General features: G+C 48.1%; 1 protein-coding gene across 5 annotated transcripts in view; it reads right to left on the reverse strand.

Moving 5' to 3' along the window:
• Nucleotides 1-18,519, reverse strand: part of Atp2b4 (ATPase plasma membrane Ca2+ transporting 4) — a 106,942-nt gene that overhangs the window by 50,575 nt on the left and 37,848 nt on the right. For all 5 annotated transcript variants that reach the window (XM_041649384.1, XM_041649383.1, XM_041649388.1 and 2 more), the window contains exon 2: nt 8,805-9,458. In XM_041649384.1, the coding sequence (XP_041505318.1) occupies nt 8,805-8,997 (193 nt within the window). In that variant the 5' untranslated portion in view covers nt 8,998-9,458. The remainder of the gene's footprint in view (nt 1-8,804; nt 9,459-18,519) is intronic.

Below are 18,519 nucleotides of genomic sequence, written 5' to 3' on the forward strand. Positions count from 1 at the left end.
ATCATGAGGGACTTCCCAGATGTCTGAATTATGATACCGTGCCAAAGAAGTTAGAAGAAAAGCCTCTCCCATACAGATAGTGCAAGGGAGAAGTTTCTTGAGGTTGATTGAAGGCAGCCATATTTTGGAACATGAGAACAGACACTGGGTACATTTCAAGATCTGGGTATGTAGTTAAGTGGTGGAGAGCTTGCCTGGCTGACAGAAACACGAATTCTATTCTCTGGCCTTACCTCTAAAATAAAAATGTATCTCCAAGTCCTTCTTAAAATACTGGACAGGCTTCTAGGAGAGGAGTAGCTTAAGAGCAGAGGGTCTGTGGGGTGGACACGGCTCCTTTTCCTAGCCAAAAGCTGTGTTTTCAAGCAATGCACAGCACCTTTTCTGTTTCAACACATCCAGCTCAACACAGATATAGCCAGGAGACACACTGCTCTGGATTCCCAGTGCTGAGATGGAGGGGAACAGACACACGGTCAAAGTAAAAAGGGCACTGACCGGGTGGTGGTGGCGTATGCCTTTAATCCCAGCACTCAGGAGGCAGAGGCAGGCGGATCTCTAAGTCGGAGGCCAACCTGGTCTACAGAGTGAGTTCTAGGACAGCCAGGGATACACAGAGACACCCTGTCTCAAAAAACCAAAACCAACAACAATAAAAAAAAGAGAACACTGGACTAGACAACAACAGTGTTCCCTCCAGGGTGGCAGCTTCCCCAGGGTCCATCTTTAGCAACCCCCCACCCCTACTCCATCCCAGCTCCGACATAGGGAAGAGGAAGTCCCCAGAGCATCATCTGCCCTCTTCATTCCTCTGCTCTGCCACCTTCCTGCGCTGCATGCATGTGCTTCCCACCAGCGTCATGTTCCCAGTGCTCACACCTTTGAGCTAAATAAAAAGAGCGAAAGCCCTACTTCTAAGGGGAAATGCAACTGTCTGCCTCAGCCAAGGAGGGAACACCAATTTCCTTTCCCTCTTGCTGAAGGTTCAAGGTAACACAACTGAAAGGTTCAAGAGAAAATAGGAGGAGCTGGGGAGATAGCTCCATTGGTAGGGCACTAATTCTACCATGTACAAAGCTGTGGATTCAGTCCCCAGCACCATATAAAACAAGGCAAGGAAGTACAACCTTGTAATCCCAGCACTTAGGAAGTGTAAGCAGGAGGATCAGAAATCCAAAGTCATCTATAGCTACATAGCATGTTTGAGGCCAGCCTAGCCTACATGAGACCCTGTCTCAAAAGGAGAAAGAAAAAGAAAGAGCTGGAGCTATGGCTCAGCAGTTAAGAGCTCTGTTACTCTTGCTGAGGACCTGGGTTCAATTCCCAGTGCATACAAGGTGGCTCACAGTCATCTCTAGCTCAGTTCCTGGGGATCTGATGGCCTCTTCTGACGTACTCTGGTACTGGACATGAACATACATATATGCTGGCAAAACACTCATACACACAAAATAAATTAAAAAGAAAAAAAGAGAACCAAAGCAGAAGCCAAGAATGGAGCATGCCTATCGTTCCAGCATTTGAGAGGTTGAGGCAGGAGAATCAATGTGAATACAAGGCCAACCAACCAACCAACAAAAAAACCCCACTCACCTCAAATTAGAGGCTGGAATGTAATTCAGAGGAAGAGGGAATAGAAGGCTGCTATTCACACACTAATTAGTCAAAAAAGGCAAACCAAACTCAAGAACATGTAATACTTGGAAGAATTGCGGCTGAGTTCCCGAGTCTCCCCTGAGTCTCCCAGCACTGAGGTGCCAAGCCCAGGAAGAGGAAAAGGCAGGGGCACTTCCAGATCCAGAAGACCTCACTGTACTCTCCTGTTGAGGGCTCTAACCCCTGCCTGGTACATGGTGCCCATAAACTCAGATGCTCAGCTTTGGGCAAGGAGGGGCTAGATGGCTAAGGGTTGACAGAGTGTGGGGTTGGGTGGGGACTGCTCTCCTGGCCTAATTCAGCCCTAGGCATAAAATTTAAACTAGACAGGGACATTCCCAGGTGCCAGAAAGTTTCCCTGTAGGGGCGGGAGGCCACCTTCACCTGCCTTCGTCCTCCAATCCTCTCATCCTCTAGATGTTATGGAAACCCTACTCACTCCTCCACCAGGCATTAAGAATTTCCCTAATGAAGCCACAGGCCCGGCCCACACTGCTCACACTGGCCCACACCCAGGGCAGTTAGCCCTTTCTCGCTGTTTGGATCAGGCTGTGCGCATGTGTCCATCGCCTCCCTGCAAGATATCCCTCCAGTGTGAGACTCACCTTAAATGAGCACTAGCAGATTTACCCGAGGTGTGATGGCCCAATGGACCAGAGAACGCTGGTCTCTGCAGCCAGGCCCAAAACATATGCTAGGAAGGAACCTGGCAGCCCTAGGGGAGGTGGGATAAGAGTCCACAGAGAAGGCAATGGCAGAGGCTGTAACAAGAGGTTGTGCCTTTCAGATTCATGAGCTCTGCCAAACTGATATTCCAAAATGAACATTAGAGAGGAAAGGAAACCAAAGAAGCCAGGCCCCTGCCTCTATCCCACCTACACTATCTGTATTCAGTGACCTAGCTCGTCACTTTCCTCAACACTAGCATTCCCTAAAATGGTGGAATCTAAGTATGTGTGTGTGTGGTCGGGGAAGGTCATGCTCTACCTTTTGGAGAGCAGGGAGAAAGTATTAGAACTTTCTATATTACCTCGGCCATTTTCCTTCTTCCTTCTTTCCTTCCTTCCTTCCTTCCTTCCTTCCTTCCGTTTTCCTTCCTTCTTTTTTTAGTTTTAGTTTTCCGAGACAGGGTTTCTCTGTGTAACAGCTCTGGCTGTCTATCCAGGAACTCAGTCTGTAGACCAGGCTGGCCTCTGATTCACAGAGCTCTGCCTGCCTCTGCCTCTCAGGCTCAAATGCACCACTACTGCCTGGATCCATTTCTATGCCTGCACGTCTGACTGTATAAAGAAGTTTAGTGTTAGCTGCAGACTAGCAATGGTTCAGATGTGTCACAAGTGAACATTTACTGGGCATATATCAGTTTCTTTCCAGATTGATAATGCGACTAGAAATTACAGCTTAGTGACGAGCAGCTGTCTCACACTGGCAGACCTCAGTTTGATCCCCAGCACCTTTCTGGGGGTGGATTTGATTGATCTCAGTCTGCCCTGTAGAGGAAGAGCCCAATCCTAGTATGTTCCAGAGCATGCTAAGATGTCCACATCCAAGTAGCACATGGTGGCAAGAACACAGTAAAACCCCAGAGATCTTAAGGTGACAGGAGTTGTTCATCTAAATCTTGAAATTAGTGAACTCCAGATCATAGTTTAGTTTGTCTTCAAACAGGTTCTTCTCCCTCTGGTCATTCCCCAAAGAATTTCATCATCCCGAACTCAACAGCTGCTCAGTAGTTAGGGAAGACAAGGATGCTCACATTGTAGGCTAGGAACACTCTGGAAGGGAAACAACCAGCACACAGCATGGCCATGCTGGAGTATCTCTAGGCAAGCCTTAGATGCCACAGAGGGGTTGGGTCGAGCTCCCAAGCCCCTCTCTTTTCCATTGGTCCGTCATCTTAGCTCCTGTGCTGTGTGTCCCCTCAGCACTGCTCTTCCTCCACACAGCACAAGAGTGAGAGCTGAGAATTATCTTTCATGCGTGTGTGCAACTTCTATTGACTTGTAGGCTCTGTGGGAGGAGACAGTGTGTGCTGTCATGGTCACCAATGTGAGGCCATCCACTGAGAAGGTACTAGTTGTTGCATGTTGTTGGAGGCAGGTCAGAGGACCTTAACTGCTGTGCTGCCGTACAGTTCTGGAGGGAGGGATGATGTGGAAGGCTAGGACCTTAACTGCTGTGCTGCCGTACAGTTCTGGAGGGAGGGATGATGTGGAAGGCTAGAGATGGCACATGAGACATAAAGCCCAACCAACATTATATCCAAATTCAACAGAGATGGTCTTAGCCACGGAAAAGCAGCACTATGTCAGTGATTTATAGTTTATTTAAAGCTCCCTTTTCTGATCCTTCTTCTCTATGCCCAGAACTTCCTCCCATCTGCCAGCCTACCTGCTCCCCAGAAGACAACTTTTCTCCTACCTAGGGTGGTATGGCAGAGGGGGCACATGGAAGGCTCCTACGTGGAAGAAAGAATACATCCTTCTATCCAGTCCAAGGATCTCTCACCCAGTTTCCTCCTTCCACACTAAGGGGCGCTGAGACTGAGAACATACCCCCTCAAGACAAGGGGATGGTCACTCCAGATTCACCAAGTGTTCCCTCCTCAGGAAGTCCTGAGATGGGAGGGACAGCTCAGAGGATAACAGCTATTTCCTATCCCAAGTCCCCTGAACTGCTTTGCTCTAGGAGACTCAGAGAGACTTCTGGAAATGGGGCAGAGAGAGAAGATGAGAAAATAAAAGGGGGTTGGAGGAATTAGGGTTGAAAATTTAGCCTGGATTACACAATGAGGCTCTGTTGAGAGGAAGATGAACTGGGATAGGGGAGGGGTTCATGAGGCCCAGCGCCGCCCCCCCCCCCCCCAGGATCTATCTGTAGTTAATAATGGGGGGGGGAGAAAAGAGACTTTTCACCTCCAGGGTACCTTACATGCTCCTGTAAGTAAGTACACAGCTTTTTATCAATGTTTATGTAACAACTCTAGTGAAATTCAATGGGTCATTAGAAGAGGAGGAGGAGGACATGACAGACAACCAGAAAGTGGAAGGGGGATGAGTCAGAAAGATGAGGTCATCAGTGGGAATGAGACAGAATGAGAGGGTGATGGTGAATGTGACCAAATGTACTGCACGCATGTATGATGCATAGCATACATGTATGAAATGTTGGCATGAAGTCCAGTATTAGACATAATTAATAATTTAATATTATAAACTTTTTTAAAAAAGGGATTTGGAACTGGGGAAAAAAGAAAGTGAAAAAGGGTTCCACTGGGGTAAAATGCCGAGTCCCTCTACTGACAAGCCCACACTGACAAAGTGTCCTATAAACTTTGTTTAGACAAAGCCATAAAGACAGGTATCTGGGAGCTGGAGCGATGGCTAACACTTGCTGCTCTTGCAGAAGATTTGGGTTCAGTTCCCAGTACCTGAATGGTGGCTCACAACCATCTGTAACTCCAGGTTCAGTGGGTCTGATGCACTATTTGAATTCTGCAGGCAACAGGTTTGCACATGGTACATAAACATAATATGTAAACAAAACGCTGACACACATAACATCAAGTAAATAAATAAACAAATTTATACTGGAGCCTCTGGCTTCTTCCACATCTTCCCTCCCCTTCTTATTTCTCTAAATGTCCCTCCTCTTTTTCGGTGGCCCTCTCAACTTTGTGGATACTCACTGTTGAATGCTGAGGTTGTCCAGCACCAACCCCTCTCCCTGCTCAGGGTCTTCTTTATTCTAACCTACTCTAGGCTGAGGAGCAACTGTTGCCCCAACACATTAGTGCAACGCTGGGATAGTCCTAGCGGGTGCATTGACCCGCTTCCACATCTACCAGACATTAAAATTCAAAACCAGGCGCTGGAAAGGCGGCTCAGCAGTTCAAAGAGCTTACTACTCTTGCAGAGGATCTGAATTCAGTTCCCAGTACCCACATGTCAGCTCACAGTTACATCTAACTGTATGGTGGGCTGAGTAGGTATGGCCACCATAAACTCATGTGTTTGACTGTTTGGCCCATGGGGAGTGGCACTATGAGGAGGTACGGCCTTGTTGGAGGAAGTGTGCCACTGGGGGGGGCGCTTTGAGGGCTCAGATGTTTAAGTGTAGGTTCAGTGGCACATAGTTCTTTTGGGGCTGCCTGAAGATCAAAATGTGGAACTCTCAGCTCCTTTTCCAGCACCGTGTCTGCTTGCTTGCCATGATGATAATGGACTAAACCTCTGAAACTGTAAAGCAGCCCCAATTAAATGCTTTCTTTTATAAAAGTTGCCATGATCATGGTGTCTCTTCACAGCAACAGAAACCCTAAGTCAGTTCCAGGGGATCCATGACACTAACTTCTGGCATCAGCATACATGATGTACATAAATTCACTCAGGTGCACGCTAGCGCGCGCGCGCACACACACACACACACACACACACACACACACAAAACACCTTTTAAAATACAAAATGAACTTTAGGTCCTCTGCACTTCTGTGCACAAGAGGAAACAGAACATTAATAGACTGTGGGCCAGAAAATCGACACTGCTCTCCTGGTACAAAGACCTCAGGCAGGTCATTAAAACTCTTTAGCTTAGCAAAGAATATTAAGTTTAAGTTCTAGTCAAACAGCAAACTCAATCAATAAAAAGGAAAAAAAAAATAAAAAACCCAAGTCCTGTCTGCCTCTAGAATTGTATAGAGGCTAACAAAATCATGTTAGTGTCAAAACCCCAAAGTGTCCTTCAGCCTCCTTATTAGCCACAATTTGAAAAGTTGCATCTACACTAAACATGCTGTCAATCCAAGCCAACAATAAAAGAAAAAGGGCCATGCTCTATTTCCCTCACCACCAGCCCTCCGCCCCAAAAGTCAGGCTAGTTTCAAATTCCCAGAGTAACCAGGACTTCTGGCAAACGCTCCTCCACTCCAATCTACTCAAACTTATTTCATCTTGTTTTCACTCCCTTATCTTTATTCCCAGTATGAATCAGCAGGAGCCTCCTACAGGTGATAAAATCATAGCCTGAGTGGCATCAACGAGTGGTCTTCCGGTAATTTTTTTTAGAAGGTAAATTGTCATAATTCCATGAAAGGGTTAGAGAAACGGGAGGAAAGTCTGGATCCTGCTCTTAGGAGCCCCCAGGTTTTAGCTTATTGGATTCCTGAGTCTACTTTGTGGAAGAAACATCTGACCTGAACAATACACCCAGCCTCAGTTCTGATGGGTGTCTGTAAAGAAAAACCTGCAGGTCTCAGGAAAGCACCACCTGGTACATCCTCTCCTTAGAGCCCACATTGCTATACGTCACTGAGGAAGAAGCTCAAAGGACACAGGCTTGGTGGTACATGCCCAAACCCCGGCACTTAGAAAGGCTGAAGCAGGAGGATCACAGGTTCCAGGTCAGCCTTGGTGGCAGGGTGATAATGTCTTGGGGGAGGTGGTGGGGTGTAGTAATAAAGGCGGCGGGGCTGTGTCCCCGGCACCCCGGCCGCCTGCTCGGCTTATGCCCCAAAATAACAACACACAAACTGTATTCATTTAAACACTGCTTGGCCCTTTAGCTCTAGCCCTTACTGGCTAATTCTAATATCCTGATCAACCCATCTCTAATAATCTGTGAGAACCGGTCTTACCGGGAAGATTCTAGCCTAGTCCATCCTGGGTCAGAGCTTCATGGCGTGTGTCTGCCCGGGAGCGGGGCATGGCATCTCTCTCAGGCACCTGCTCCCGAGAGGAGAGCTGTGGAGTCTGACCTCACTTCCTCTTCCTCCCAGCATTCTGTTCTGTTCACTCCTCCCACCTATCTTCTAAGCAATAAAATGGGCCAAGGCAGTTCCTTTATTAGCCAATGACCTTCCTCCATCAGTGGGGGACAACAGGAGGACATGGTGGGTGTGGCAATGCTTGCCTGTAAATCCCAGCACTTGGAAAGCTGAAGCAGGATAAGTGGGGTGAGTTTAAGACCCTGGGCTCCAAAGTGAGACCTTGTTTCAATAAATTAAAAACAAACAAACAAACAAACAAAACCCAACTTGAGCTGGCAGGAAGTGGAGAGTGTCCCGAGTATTAGACATAAGCTAGAAGGCCCAGGGGAGCTCCCTGATGGCAACCAACCACTGCCATCTTCAGCCTCTGAGGTGACAGGGAGCATGGGAGACAGACAACAGTTGCGGTCGCACATACCTTAGCCACATTAGAGATTATGATTCTTTGAAACTTATGGGCACTCATATTCTGGCAAAATCTCCAGGCACATGTGCTCTGTTTAATTTTTTTCAACACTTGTTATCAGTTTTCACACGTACACACAAACACATGCACTGTACTATTTAATCCCAGTAACTCTATGGGCTAAATATAAACATTATTTCAAACACCTGAACTCAAAGCTTCTGAGCTATATACCAGCCCTTTAATCCCGTCTGCTTGGAGACAGGCAGGAGAATCATGATCTGAAAGCCTGCCTATGCTACAGAGTGAGTTCAAGTCCAACCTGGGCAATGTAGTGAGAATCTGTCTTAAATAAAAAGTAAAAAAGAGGGCTGACACTATAGCGTAGTGGTGGTGGTGGTGAGGGCAGGGGGCTTGTGCAAAGGCCTGGGTTTGATCCCTACATGGTGGGGAAAAAAGTTTATCAGACAGGATTAAAAAAAAAAATCAGTAACCGCAAGACAGAAAATAGCAATTGACCAAAATACATACTTAGGCCTTGCCATCCCGTTTCTAACTGTACAAAAAGATACTCAGATGGCTGGAACACTACTTCCTGTGGCCCTTTGTCAGTCATTGAACTTTAGTATCAGTGTGAGGAAGAATTCTATCTTAAATTCTTCTGTAATCAAAGACTGACAGAATGGGGAATTGATTACATACTGATAAATATATCTAAATCACAGATTAGTACAGGCTGATGAAGAAACAGGAGGAAAGAACGTTTTGAAAAATCATAGCGCATAAACACATCAGGGGAGAAACTGATCTCCGTGGCCTCCCTCCTTCTAATACTTTAGATGACCGTACTCTTCCCAAAAGACGAAAACCAACCCGTTGAGTCTCCAGAAATCTATCTTCCCTAGAAGTTGGAAAATAATATTTCAAAATCCTAGTCACTGTCCTCCAATCCCCAGCCCTTGAAATGGCCTTTACCTTCTATAGGGGAGGTTTTCAGTCTGGCGCAGATATCCTGTACACCTCCATAGTGGGTATTGATCTGGGTGACTGCGTCCGCCGAACGAAGCTCCATGAGCTTTCTCAGGTCCATTAACGTGCAGCCAAACTCCCCTTCATAGTTCTCATCTCCCGAGTTCCTCCCCAAGCTATGTCCTGATGGGTTCGTCATTTTGCCTGCGGTTACCAGACTCTCAGAGAAGATGTAGAGTTTCCCTTCAACTGATCAGTGTCTCTTGCCTTCTCTTCCCTGTTTCTTCCCACTTCTTTCTTCGCTGGGAGCCCAGTTAGGGGATAAATTGGCAATATCTTGTGCAGTAAGCTTCAGAGTAGTAACACCAAGCCTAGATCTTCCCTTCTGTATCAAGTCTACTGTGAGAGGAGGAAGAGGTTGGGGAATTTAGTAGAAAAGGGACTTGGCGTCACGCTGATTGTTGTCCTCTAGGTGATGATGAAAACAGTTGTCCAGAGTAGGAAGGTTCCTAGCTTAGACTACTTGTCCATATAGAAGAGTAAACGGGATAAGCATGTTACCATGGAGGCAACCCTAGCAACAACCAGCAACTGCGATGGTAGAGCAGTGTCGTCAGGAGAAAGAGGAGGGCTCCCTGGATAACGATGACAGCTAGGTCTCTGGAATAGAGATGCAAAAAAGGACAAAAAGAAACAATTAGAACAGCCATGAGGATCCAGGATCTGCAAGATTTTTCCCAGCACAAGGGTTTAAATGACAGTTGGTGTCTGAACGGAACTGATAGCTGAGGCCTAAGCTGAGTGGCCAGACCCATGGGAGGCCCTGGGCGGGCCTGTTGACTGGTAATGTAGAGAATTTATCTCAGAAACATTGTCTTTAAGTCTCACTTCTACCAAACAAAGGCACACAAATTAATTTAAGAAACTTACATATAAAAGGTTACAACCTTTAATGCCTCCCCATAGCCTCCCAGGAAATGTTGATTACAGGATACTTTAGTCTGGCTTTTCCTGTAAGGTGGGAGAAGAATCAGAAAAGAAATCTAGACCCAAGGATCTGGAGGATGGCTTGCCTGTGCACCAACCACTCCTATGAGCCATACTCTTCCCTATTCCCAACATAGACAATTACAAACCAGGAAGACAGGCCGATAAAGGGTTCCATAAAACACTCAGCCTTCAGTGGTATGAAAATTTGGCAACCTAGGGCAATTATCTGGCATCAAACTTTGGTCGTAGGGCTAAGCCCTCCCAGCGGCTTTTCCTGGTGAGAAAAGAGTAAAATGCTCTGGCGTTTATGATACAGGGTGGAATCATTTTTTTTCCCCTATAAAGGGCAGATAGACCTCTGAGGAAGAAAGATAGCAAGTCTGAAACCTGTGAGTGTTCAAGTTTCTCCAAGGTAGGAGAGAGAAATTCAGCTGGTGCCCAGGCCCCAACAGTCATCAGCGTAAGGAAGCACCAGAGGGTCTCACGTTAGTACAGTGACATCTCAGAGAGAGGTGGCATTTCTCCCTCAGAGAGACAAGGGCTACCTGGAGCACAGACTGGCTGAGTGTGTGATATAGCTAAATGTAAGGACGATCAGGGCTGAAGGTGGCACAGAGACTGAGCTGAGCCCTGTGCTCGGCTGCAGACGGGGTCTGACACATGCCCCCAATGTGAGGGCTCTCACTAAATATAGCACCCAAACATGTAAGGCCTATGGTAAATACCCACTCCGCAATTGGGCTATGCTGCCAGAGGCTGGCAAGGCACTTCAATTGGCTGGGTAATAAACAGATGCCATCCTGGCTTCCAAAATGTGAACAAAATCAAGAATCAACAGATAAGGTCTTGGTTTTTTTTTTTTTTTATCAGCTATTTTCTCCAGAAACTGATCTGATCAAAGCCCCTGCGGATGCCACCCAATCCTGTTCCAGGCAGGTTCCTCTGGGAAGGAGGGTGTCGCACCCCTCCCTCGGCTAGCATACCTCATCAACATCCTTGCACTCTGACTTACAGTAAGTCAAGCAAGCAAGGAATCCTGAGAGACACGTGTGAAAAGGGCCCGAGGCTGTGGGCCTAACTCCCTCGTTCAGACTGGCATAGGAGCAGGAGCAATACTAGCTGTCCCTTCCTACTCAAATCCTGTGGGGAGGAGAATTGAGGACGGTGCAAGAAGGGAGCACATATTCACATAACTATGCTGTTATTACTTTTGTTAATTTCTTACTGTATCTAGCTTACTATCTACTGTGTGTGTGTGTGCACACGCGTGTGTGTGTGTGCGCACATGCATGCACACATAGGTATATGCACATGTTTGTGCGTATAGATATGCTTAGAGGTAAACTTTGGGCCAGGGTGTCTCGTTGACCTAGAGCTCCCCAGTTAGACTAGGCTGGCTAGCCAGTGACCTCCAGAGATCCTTTTGTCTTTGCCTTCCCGGAGCTGGGATTACAAGCACATGCCACCACCCTGACTTTTTATGTGAGTGATGGGGCTTGAACTCACGTCTCCATGCTTGCACAGCAAGCACTTTACCAACTGGGCTATTGCCCCAGTTTTTGTGCCTGTAAAGCAAGGCCTTGCCTCTAAAATTAAATGTTATAATAAGTATTTTCTTTTAGGGAAAACATCTTGTATGTATGAGTATGCACAGGATTCTGTTCTACTGAACAGTGGGTATCTTGGGATGCATCTTCCCTCACCAGCTGTCACAGGACTCTCCTTAGTTTAGTTCTCTGAGCCTGCAAGACGTGAGAGGGACTAGAGCAGCAAGAGACCCATCCTGACCCTTAGGTAGAGACCCTTGATCTTGCAGAGGATGCCCAAGACATTGCTGATGAGCATGGAGCTGGGAATCAGAGTTTACTTTTCTCCCCCACCACCCCAGCTTTCTCAATTGAGACAGGGTTCCTCTGTGTAGCCCTGGCTGTTCTGGAACTCGCCCTGTAGACCAGGGTGACCTCCAACTCTGAGATCTGCCAGCTTCTACCTCCCAATTGCTGGGATTAAAGGTATGTACCACCATCACCCAGCAGATTTTTGCTTTTTTTAATTCAGTTTTTTAAATTTTATGCATATGGAAATTTTGACTGCATGCATATTTGGACACCACTTGCAAGCTAGAAGGAACCAAAGGAGGTGAGGCCAGAAGATGTCAGACGCCTGGAACTTGAGTTTTGTATGGTTGTGAGCTGCCATGTGGGTGCTGGGAACAGAACAGAACCTGAGTCCTCTAGAAGAGCAGCCAATGCTCTCAGCTGCCGAGCCATCTCTCCAGCTTATACTTTTTCCTTTCTTTTCTTTCCATTTATTTATTTATTTATTTATTTATTTATTTATTTATTTATTTATTATTTCTTTTAAAAGTCAGGCTTGCATTGGAGCCCAGGCTGGCCTGGAACTCACGATATAGTCCAGTCTAGTTGTAAATTCACGATCCTCTAGCTGCTGCCTCTCAAGGGCTGGGATTACAGGTGTGAGCCACTACTCTTGACAGAAGCTTTTTATTTTTTCTGTCCCTGTCCACTACAGTGCTTACTCTGTGAAGCCAGGGATTCATTACTTCAAATCTCTCCTCAGGTTCAAGAAGGAGAAAGTCTTCCTCTCACAGCGACAGCCCACGGAAGAGGGTACAGACGATTAAAAGACAGAATGTTACCGAACTGCTCCAGGAGGGGCAGAGATGTATACAGGGCAGGTCAGCTATCCAACCATGGGTACAGAGTCCAAGGAGCAGTGTGTGATGGAGACCTCAAGTTTCAGTGGGATCTACTAAAGTCCCGGTGCACCATGCAGACACATGAGGTCTCTAGGCTGTGAGCTCTTAGTAACTGCTGAGCTTGCTCCTACCTTTGTTAGGCAAGTACTGAAGAATCTGAGCCTTACAGTCTTCCAGCCACGGAGGCACAACCTCCGTCAGGTCAGGATTAGTCAGTCCCTCGGAGGGAAGCGTTCTGGGCTAGGTAATGTTCTCCGTCCTAGGGGATGATAGGCTAGAAGGCTGAAGTCCCATCCTTTCTTCCGGGGACCAGAAATCACATTGCTTCACATGATCATCCAGGCCTGCTTCCGGGTGCATCTGAGAGGCATGCCACCCCACACTTCCTGATAAGCCGAGTCTAATGAGACCCATTAATTAGCAAGTACCCCAAACAAGGAGAAAACCCTACGACCCAAGTCGTAACAGCTTGACAGCCTTTCCTCCAGTTCTGTCCACGGAGCCCCTTACTCCACGAGCCTCTCCTGAGGTACTGAAGAAAGCATTTGTCCCCAGACCATCAGGGAAAGTTGAAATTGTCTGTGCAGGTGACAGAGGAGTCACTTTTGATGGCAGGAACCTGTCCCCTGATCATCCCACGCCTCTGAAACCGGCTCCGGCACAGGCAACAAAGCATGCTTAGAAATGGGCTTGGGGTCAGGCTTCAGGCATGCGCAGCCCTGCGGACAGGCCTGCTTGCGGTAAGAGGTGACATGGGTCATTCTACGGAGGCTGCTCAGGACAGCAGACTTTTGTGTCCTACCCTGTTCTGTCCTTTTGCCTTAGGGTAGGTTGATAGCACTTGGGAACACTTCAGGAATCACTATCAAGCATGGTGTGAGGGTACGGAGGCGAGCTCTCGGGGGTGAGAAGGCTCGCCTTGTCTATGGGATACACCAGGCTGAAGTCTGGAAGCTGTTTCTCAGGCCCCCAGTGGCACCTGCCATCTTCTCCGATTAGTTCCCCTCGTCCCAAATGAGGGTCCACTCTTCTCACACTCAGGAGAAGAGCAGGGGTGAAGAGAGGTGGGGAGGGAGGAAAATACTGAGCACGTGCAATGTGTTCGGCACCATACTTGAGACTTCCAGTGGAAATGAGAATGATACTAAGTATATATAATATGAATGCAAATAGTATCCAGTACTTAGTACAGTGGCTGAAAGGACTGGCCCTGTGTGCCCAGTAGTTATTATTACGTGCTCTGTGTCACTGAAGCTCATCAGCCTTATTTTACAGCAGACAAGTTCAGAGAGTCAGGGTTGAGCTCTAACCTGAATCCAATGCCACCCTACCTCAAAAACAAGACCAAAGCTATAGGAAAATAAAAATAAAGCTAAAGATTTACTCCCTAAACTTCAAGGGGCCACAGAAACCCATTGGTCCCTTGCTCATGCCCCATAAAGGCTTTGAAACAGGTGAAACAGCTTTTGAGTTTTCTAAGCAGTGGTAGACCCAAAGCTCCCCATGGGAAGACATCGCCCAGACCTTCCTCTCATCCATTCCACATCACCACGCTGACACCATCCCACCACTCCAAAGCAGAGGGAGCCGGGCTCTAGACCGTCACAGCTCTAGAAGCATCCAGACCCCACCTGAGAAGAGCCCAGGAGTGTGGCTCTACTCCCGCTCCGCATCTCCTGGCCTTTCAACCCGCAGTGACCTGCACTGAGAGGCCCTGCTCAGGTCTGCTCCTCTCTGGCATTCCAACACTTTCCGAAGAACTATTTCCCATCAAGAAAGCTATCAGGTAGGCTGGGGTATGTTAGCGTGCTTGCCTAGCATGTAGGAGGCCCTGAGTTCCAGCCGCAGAACCACATAAACCAAAGCCAGAGTGACAGCGAACACCTGCAGTCCTAATGCTCGGTAGAGGCGGGAGATCAGGAGCTCAAGTCCAGCTTATATACTGAGTTTGAAGTCAGCCTGGCCTGCATGAGACCCTGTCTAGACAGGAACAAAGAGGGCCAGTGAAATAGCCCAGAGGATAAAGGGACTTGCTGCCAAGACAGATGACCCCAGTCTGATCTCTGAGGACACATGGTGGAAAGAGAGAAAGGACACCCACAAGCTGTCCTCTGACATCCACACATGGGCCTTGACACACATACCTCCGTATATACACTCCCTGATAAAAATAAGTAAATGTAATTTTAAAAAAACCTTTGCCAGAGTGTGGTGATGTTCGGGTGGCAGTGGTACTGCTTCTCATCATTCCCCATTAGCTACGCTCACAACAGGAAGCCAAGTGGGAGCAGGGGCATTGGTCACAGGCTGGCACCCTGCGGCAGCCAGATCCAGGAACCTGATGCTGTACTCAGTTAGCTCCCAGACCTGGGGCGTAGTGGGCCGGTCCTTCCTGGAGAATACTGCTTCCTGGTTAGAGGTGGCAGTGCAGGCCTCTAAACCCACCCCGGCACTCAGGAGGGGAAGCAGTTGAAGGCCAACCTGAGACACATGAGGAAGAAAGAAACGCAGGACTGGCATGAGGGAAATGTGACCCCAGAGAGCCATAACCAGCCTCCTCTCCAAAGCCATCAGGTATTTCCAAGCCAAAGTATAAAACACCATGCTTGGTGGAAGAGGCTAACAGTAACAGCTTTTACAAGAGTTCAAAGACATGTGTCCAAAACAATTCCATACTTCCATACATGTTAAGGGACACACTTGTACAAAGAGATACCTTAGACCATGAGAATGCTGCCCACAGGCAGAGAAGAGAAACAGGAAATGGGGAAAGACTGAGCAGAAAGGAGCCAGACGTAGCCTGATGCTAACAGTGGGCCATGAATCCACAGATTAACTAGTCCACCCCAATTTATCCCCAAGGTCCACAGTTATCAACCACACCAGTAAGCATGATAGATGACATCTGTAATTCCGAGCCCTTGGGAGGCTGGGGCAGGAGGATCACTGTGAGTTCGAGGCCAGGATGGGCTATGAATGAGACTATGTCTTGAAAACAACACCCATCCAAAAGAAGAAAGAGAAAGTACGGCATAATGCCAAGACCTTTCAATCGTGGGACAGCTGTGTTGTCTGGGGATGCTGTAACGACAGTGAACCTTGTCAGGTCTGTGGGAGCCAGGAAGAAGGCAGCCTGTAGAGATGCCACAAGTTGATCTACAGTTGAGGGCTTGCTTCTGCCTGGCCTGCTCAGAGCCAGCCTGCATCAGTGACTTGGGGATACATTAGATGGCACGGGCAGGGAACCAGTGTGGGGGAGCAGGAATGTGCCTTCCTTCTAAGGCAATGTCACAGCCCTTCCTCCACTCCCAGCTCCATCCTATAATAGCATTAATATTGGGATGGGAAAGGCAATCCCCTGGGACCTAGAGCTATGGGAAGGTACTCTCTTCCAGATCATCTGGGATGCACTGGGCCAGGCCATCTCATATTTTTGTGACTAGATGACTCGTGTGTGTGTGTACGCACACGTGTGTGCATGCATGCATGTGTGTACGTGTGTGTACATGTGTATGTGCATGTATGTGTGTGTGTCTGTCTGTCTTGGGAATACAGAGGAAAAAAGCAAGCATAATGTTCTGTTGGTTAAGGAGGCTGAGAGTGAATTTTGGGTGGGAGACAGTACCATGTGGAGCAGGAGTTCTCAACCTTCCTGACGCTGCGACCCTTTAATACCATTCCTTATGTGCTGACCCCAACCATAAGATTATTTCGTTGCTGCTTCATAACTGTAATTTTTTATTGCCATGAGCCATGGTGTAAATATCTGAGATGCAGGATGGCTGATATGCGACCCACAGGTTGAGAACCTCTGATCTAGAAGGCCTAGCAGCTCAGGAGCAGGCAGTCTCGCTGCCCCGACCCCCTAATCAGGAGAAACGTCTGGGAACGCAGTCAGCTGGAGTACTTGCTTCTCATGCCTCAGAACTGAGACAGGAAGCTGCTGGGCCACATTCAGTGCTCAAGGGCAGGGACATTCAAGCACTCAGTATATACGCGCTCTTGGACGACATCGATTGCCTTTCTTGGGGCTGCTGTGGTTTTTCCACACATCGCTTCCAAGGGAACAAAGGGGCTTTTTAGCAGCTGGATTGCCTCTGGGGCTATTTTTAGGAGCAAATTTCATCAGAATCTGTCCTGTTCATGGGGGAAAAGTGGAGGGTCGATCTCTCTTGGTTGTGGGAGAAAGGGCCTGCACACTCCCAGGTGACATCGCCCTTGTTACCACAACGGAGTCCCGGGGTAGCTGCTCTGTGCCTAGGGTCTGCATAGGAGAGACAGCAAAGTGACATTGCCAAGTGATGTAGGCGCTTGCCAGAGGATCACACTGTGGTCATCATGAGTCCACCTATGCATAGACCGAGAGCTCTCACCACCCTAGCCTGCCTGGAAGACACAGGCATAGGAGGGAGGTCAGCTTGCTGAAAAAATGTTTACTAAGAAAACAAATAAACAACACGAAAACATCCCAGAAAAACAGATCCGGGTGTGGTGGCATACACGTATCACCCCAGCACCTGAGAGGATGAAGCAGGAGGATTACCATGAGTTTGTGACTACATGGCAAAAGCTTGACTTAAAAAAACAAAAAGGAGGGAAAGGAGAAAGAAGGAGGGGGGAGGGGGAAGAAAAAGAAGGCCTTGGGTATGGGAGGAACAGCAGGACTTCTGGGAGCTGGCCCTCTACCAGCTTCCAGATCAGGACTGAAGTCAGCCTGGGAATGGTCACCTACCTCCCTCCCTCTTTCTCTTTCTTTCTTTCTTTCTTTCTTTCTTCCTTCCTTCCTTCCTTCCTTTCTTTCTTCCTTTCTTTTTGATTTTTAGAGGCAGGGTTTCTCTGTAGCTTTGGAGCCTGTCCTGGAACTCGCTTTGTAGACCAGGTTGGCCTCGAACTCAGAGATCCACCTGCCTCTCCCTCCAGAGTGCTGGGATTAAAGGCACCACCACCCAGCTGGGATTGGACATCTCTAACAATTGGGTAGTGAAGCTGTTGAGATCAGGGCAGCATCTGAGAGCCCCCGGGGGTTCTGATGCTTCCCGCCATCCACTCACGTGAATCAGCAGCACTGAGAGGTTACAGGGCTTTGGGAGCCTGTGGCAGTCAGAAGACAGCTCTAGCTGTAGGCCGACAGGGAAGACAAGGCCACGCCACCTCTCTGCTCTTGTCCTCTCCTCCTTCAGTGCTCTTTGAACGTGGGTGTCTTTTTTCTTTATCTCAGAGACCCATGAGCTTTCCAATGGGAACTGCCTCTTTTTATAGGTTACAGCAGGAGCCTGGGTTTATTCAGGAACTTGGGCTCAGGTAGAGCCGAACCCCTTGTCAGCCCTGCTCTCTGTCTGTCTCTACAGGAAAAGAGGACAGGTGAGAACAACACACAGGTGAGGGTGAAACAGCACCCCTACCCTCACTTCATCCCCACCCTACCAAACCCCTGCCTAAGGGCCAGACCCACTGTCTCCATGACACCTGGGGGGGGGGCGCTGTGCACAGCTCACAGGCCAAGGGCCCCAGTGTGCTGGTGGGGGCAGCAGCTGCTGGTCTCCAGGTTGGCTGACAGGCTGTTATAAACACTCCTTTTAGGTTGCTATGGCAAAGAGAGTGTGTAGCCTGGCTACGGTGAAGCTATTTATGTGCCTGAAATGGCAGAGTGGTATGTTTTTTATTATTTTACTTTGAAAGTTTTCCTTTCCCAACCCCCCTAGAACGGCCTTAAAAAAAAAAAAAAAGAGGGGAGGGGACCACAACTTTCTCGAGAACGAAAAGAATAGAGTCAGAAACAAAACTTGAGTCTTGAGCTGGGAAGGGGAAACCCGAAGTGAAAGAACGGGTAAGCGCCCTAAAGGAGGAAGGTCTGACTTCCGGCCACCAGTGTGCCTTACCACTTGGGAACTGAAGCCCTACCTTGGCCCGGCTCATCAAGAAGGGCCAAATCCAGGTTCTTGTCACCTCTCTAAGCTTCTGCCGCTGAGAAAGACAAAGCCCCTTTGTCTCTGTGGTCCAGCCACGGCTTCC

This window comes from Microtus oregoni, unplaced genomic scaffold (genome assembly GCF_018167655.1).
Source record: "Microtus oregoni isolate MIOR12 unplaced genomic scaffold, Mior012 000003F_ref0000135, whole genome shotgun sequence".
Classification (NCBI taxonomy): Eukaryota; Metazoa; Chordata; class Mammalia; order Rodentia; family Cricetidae; genus Microtus; species Microtus oregoni.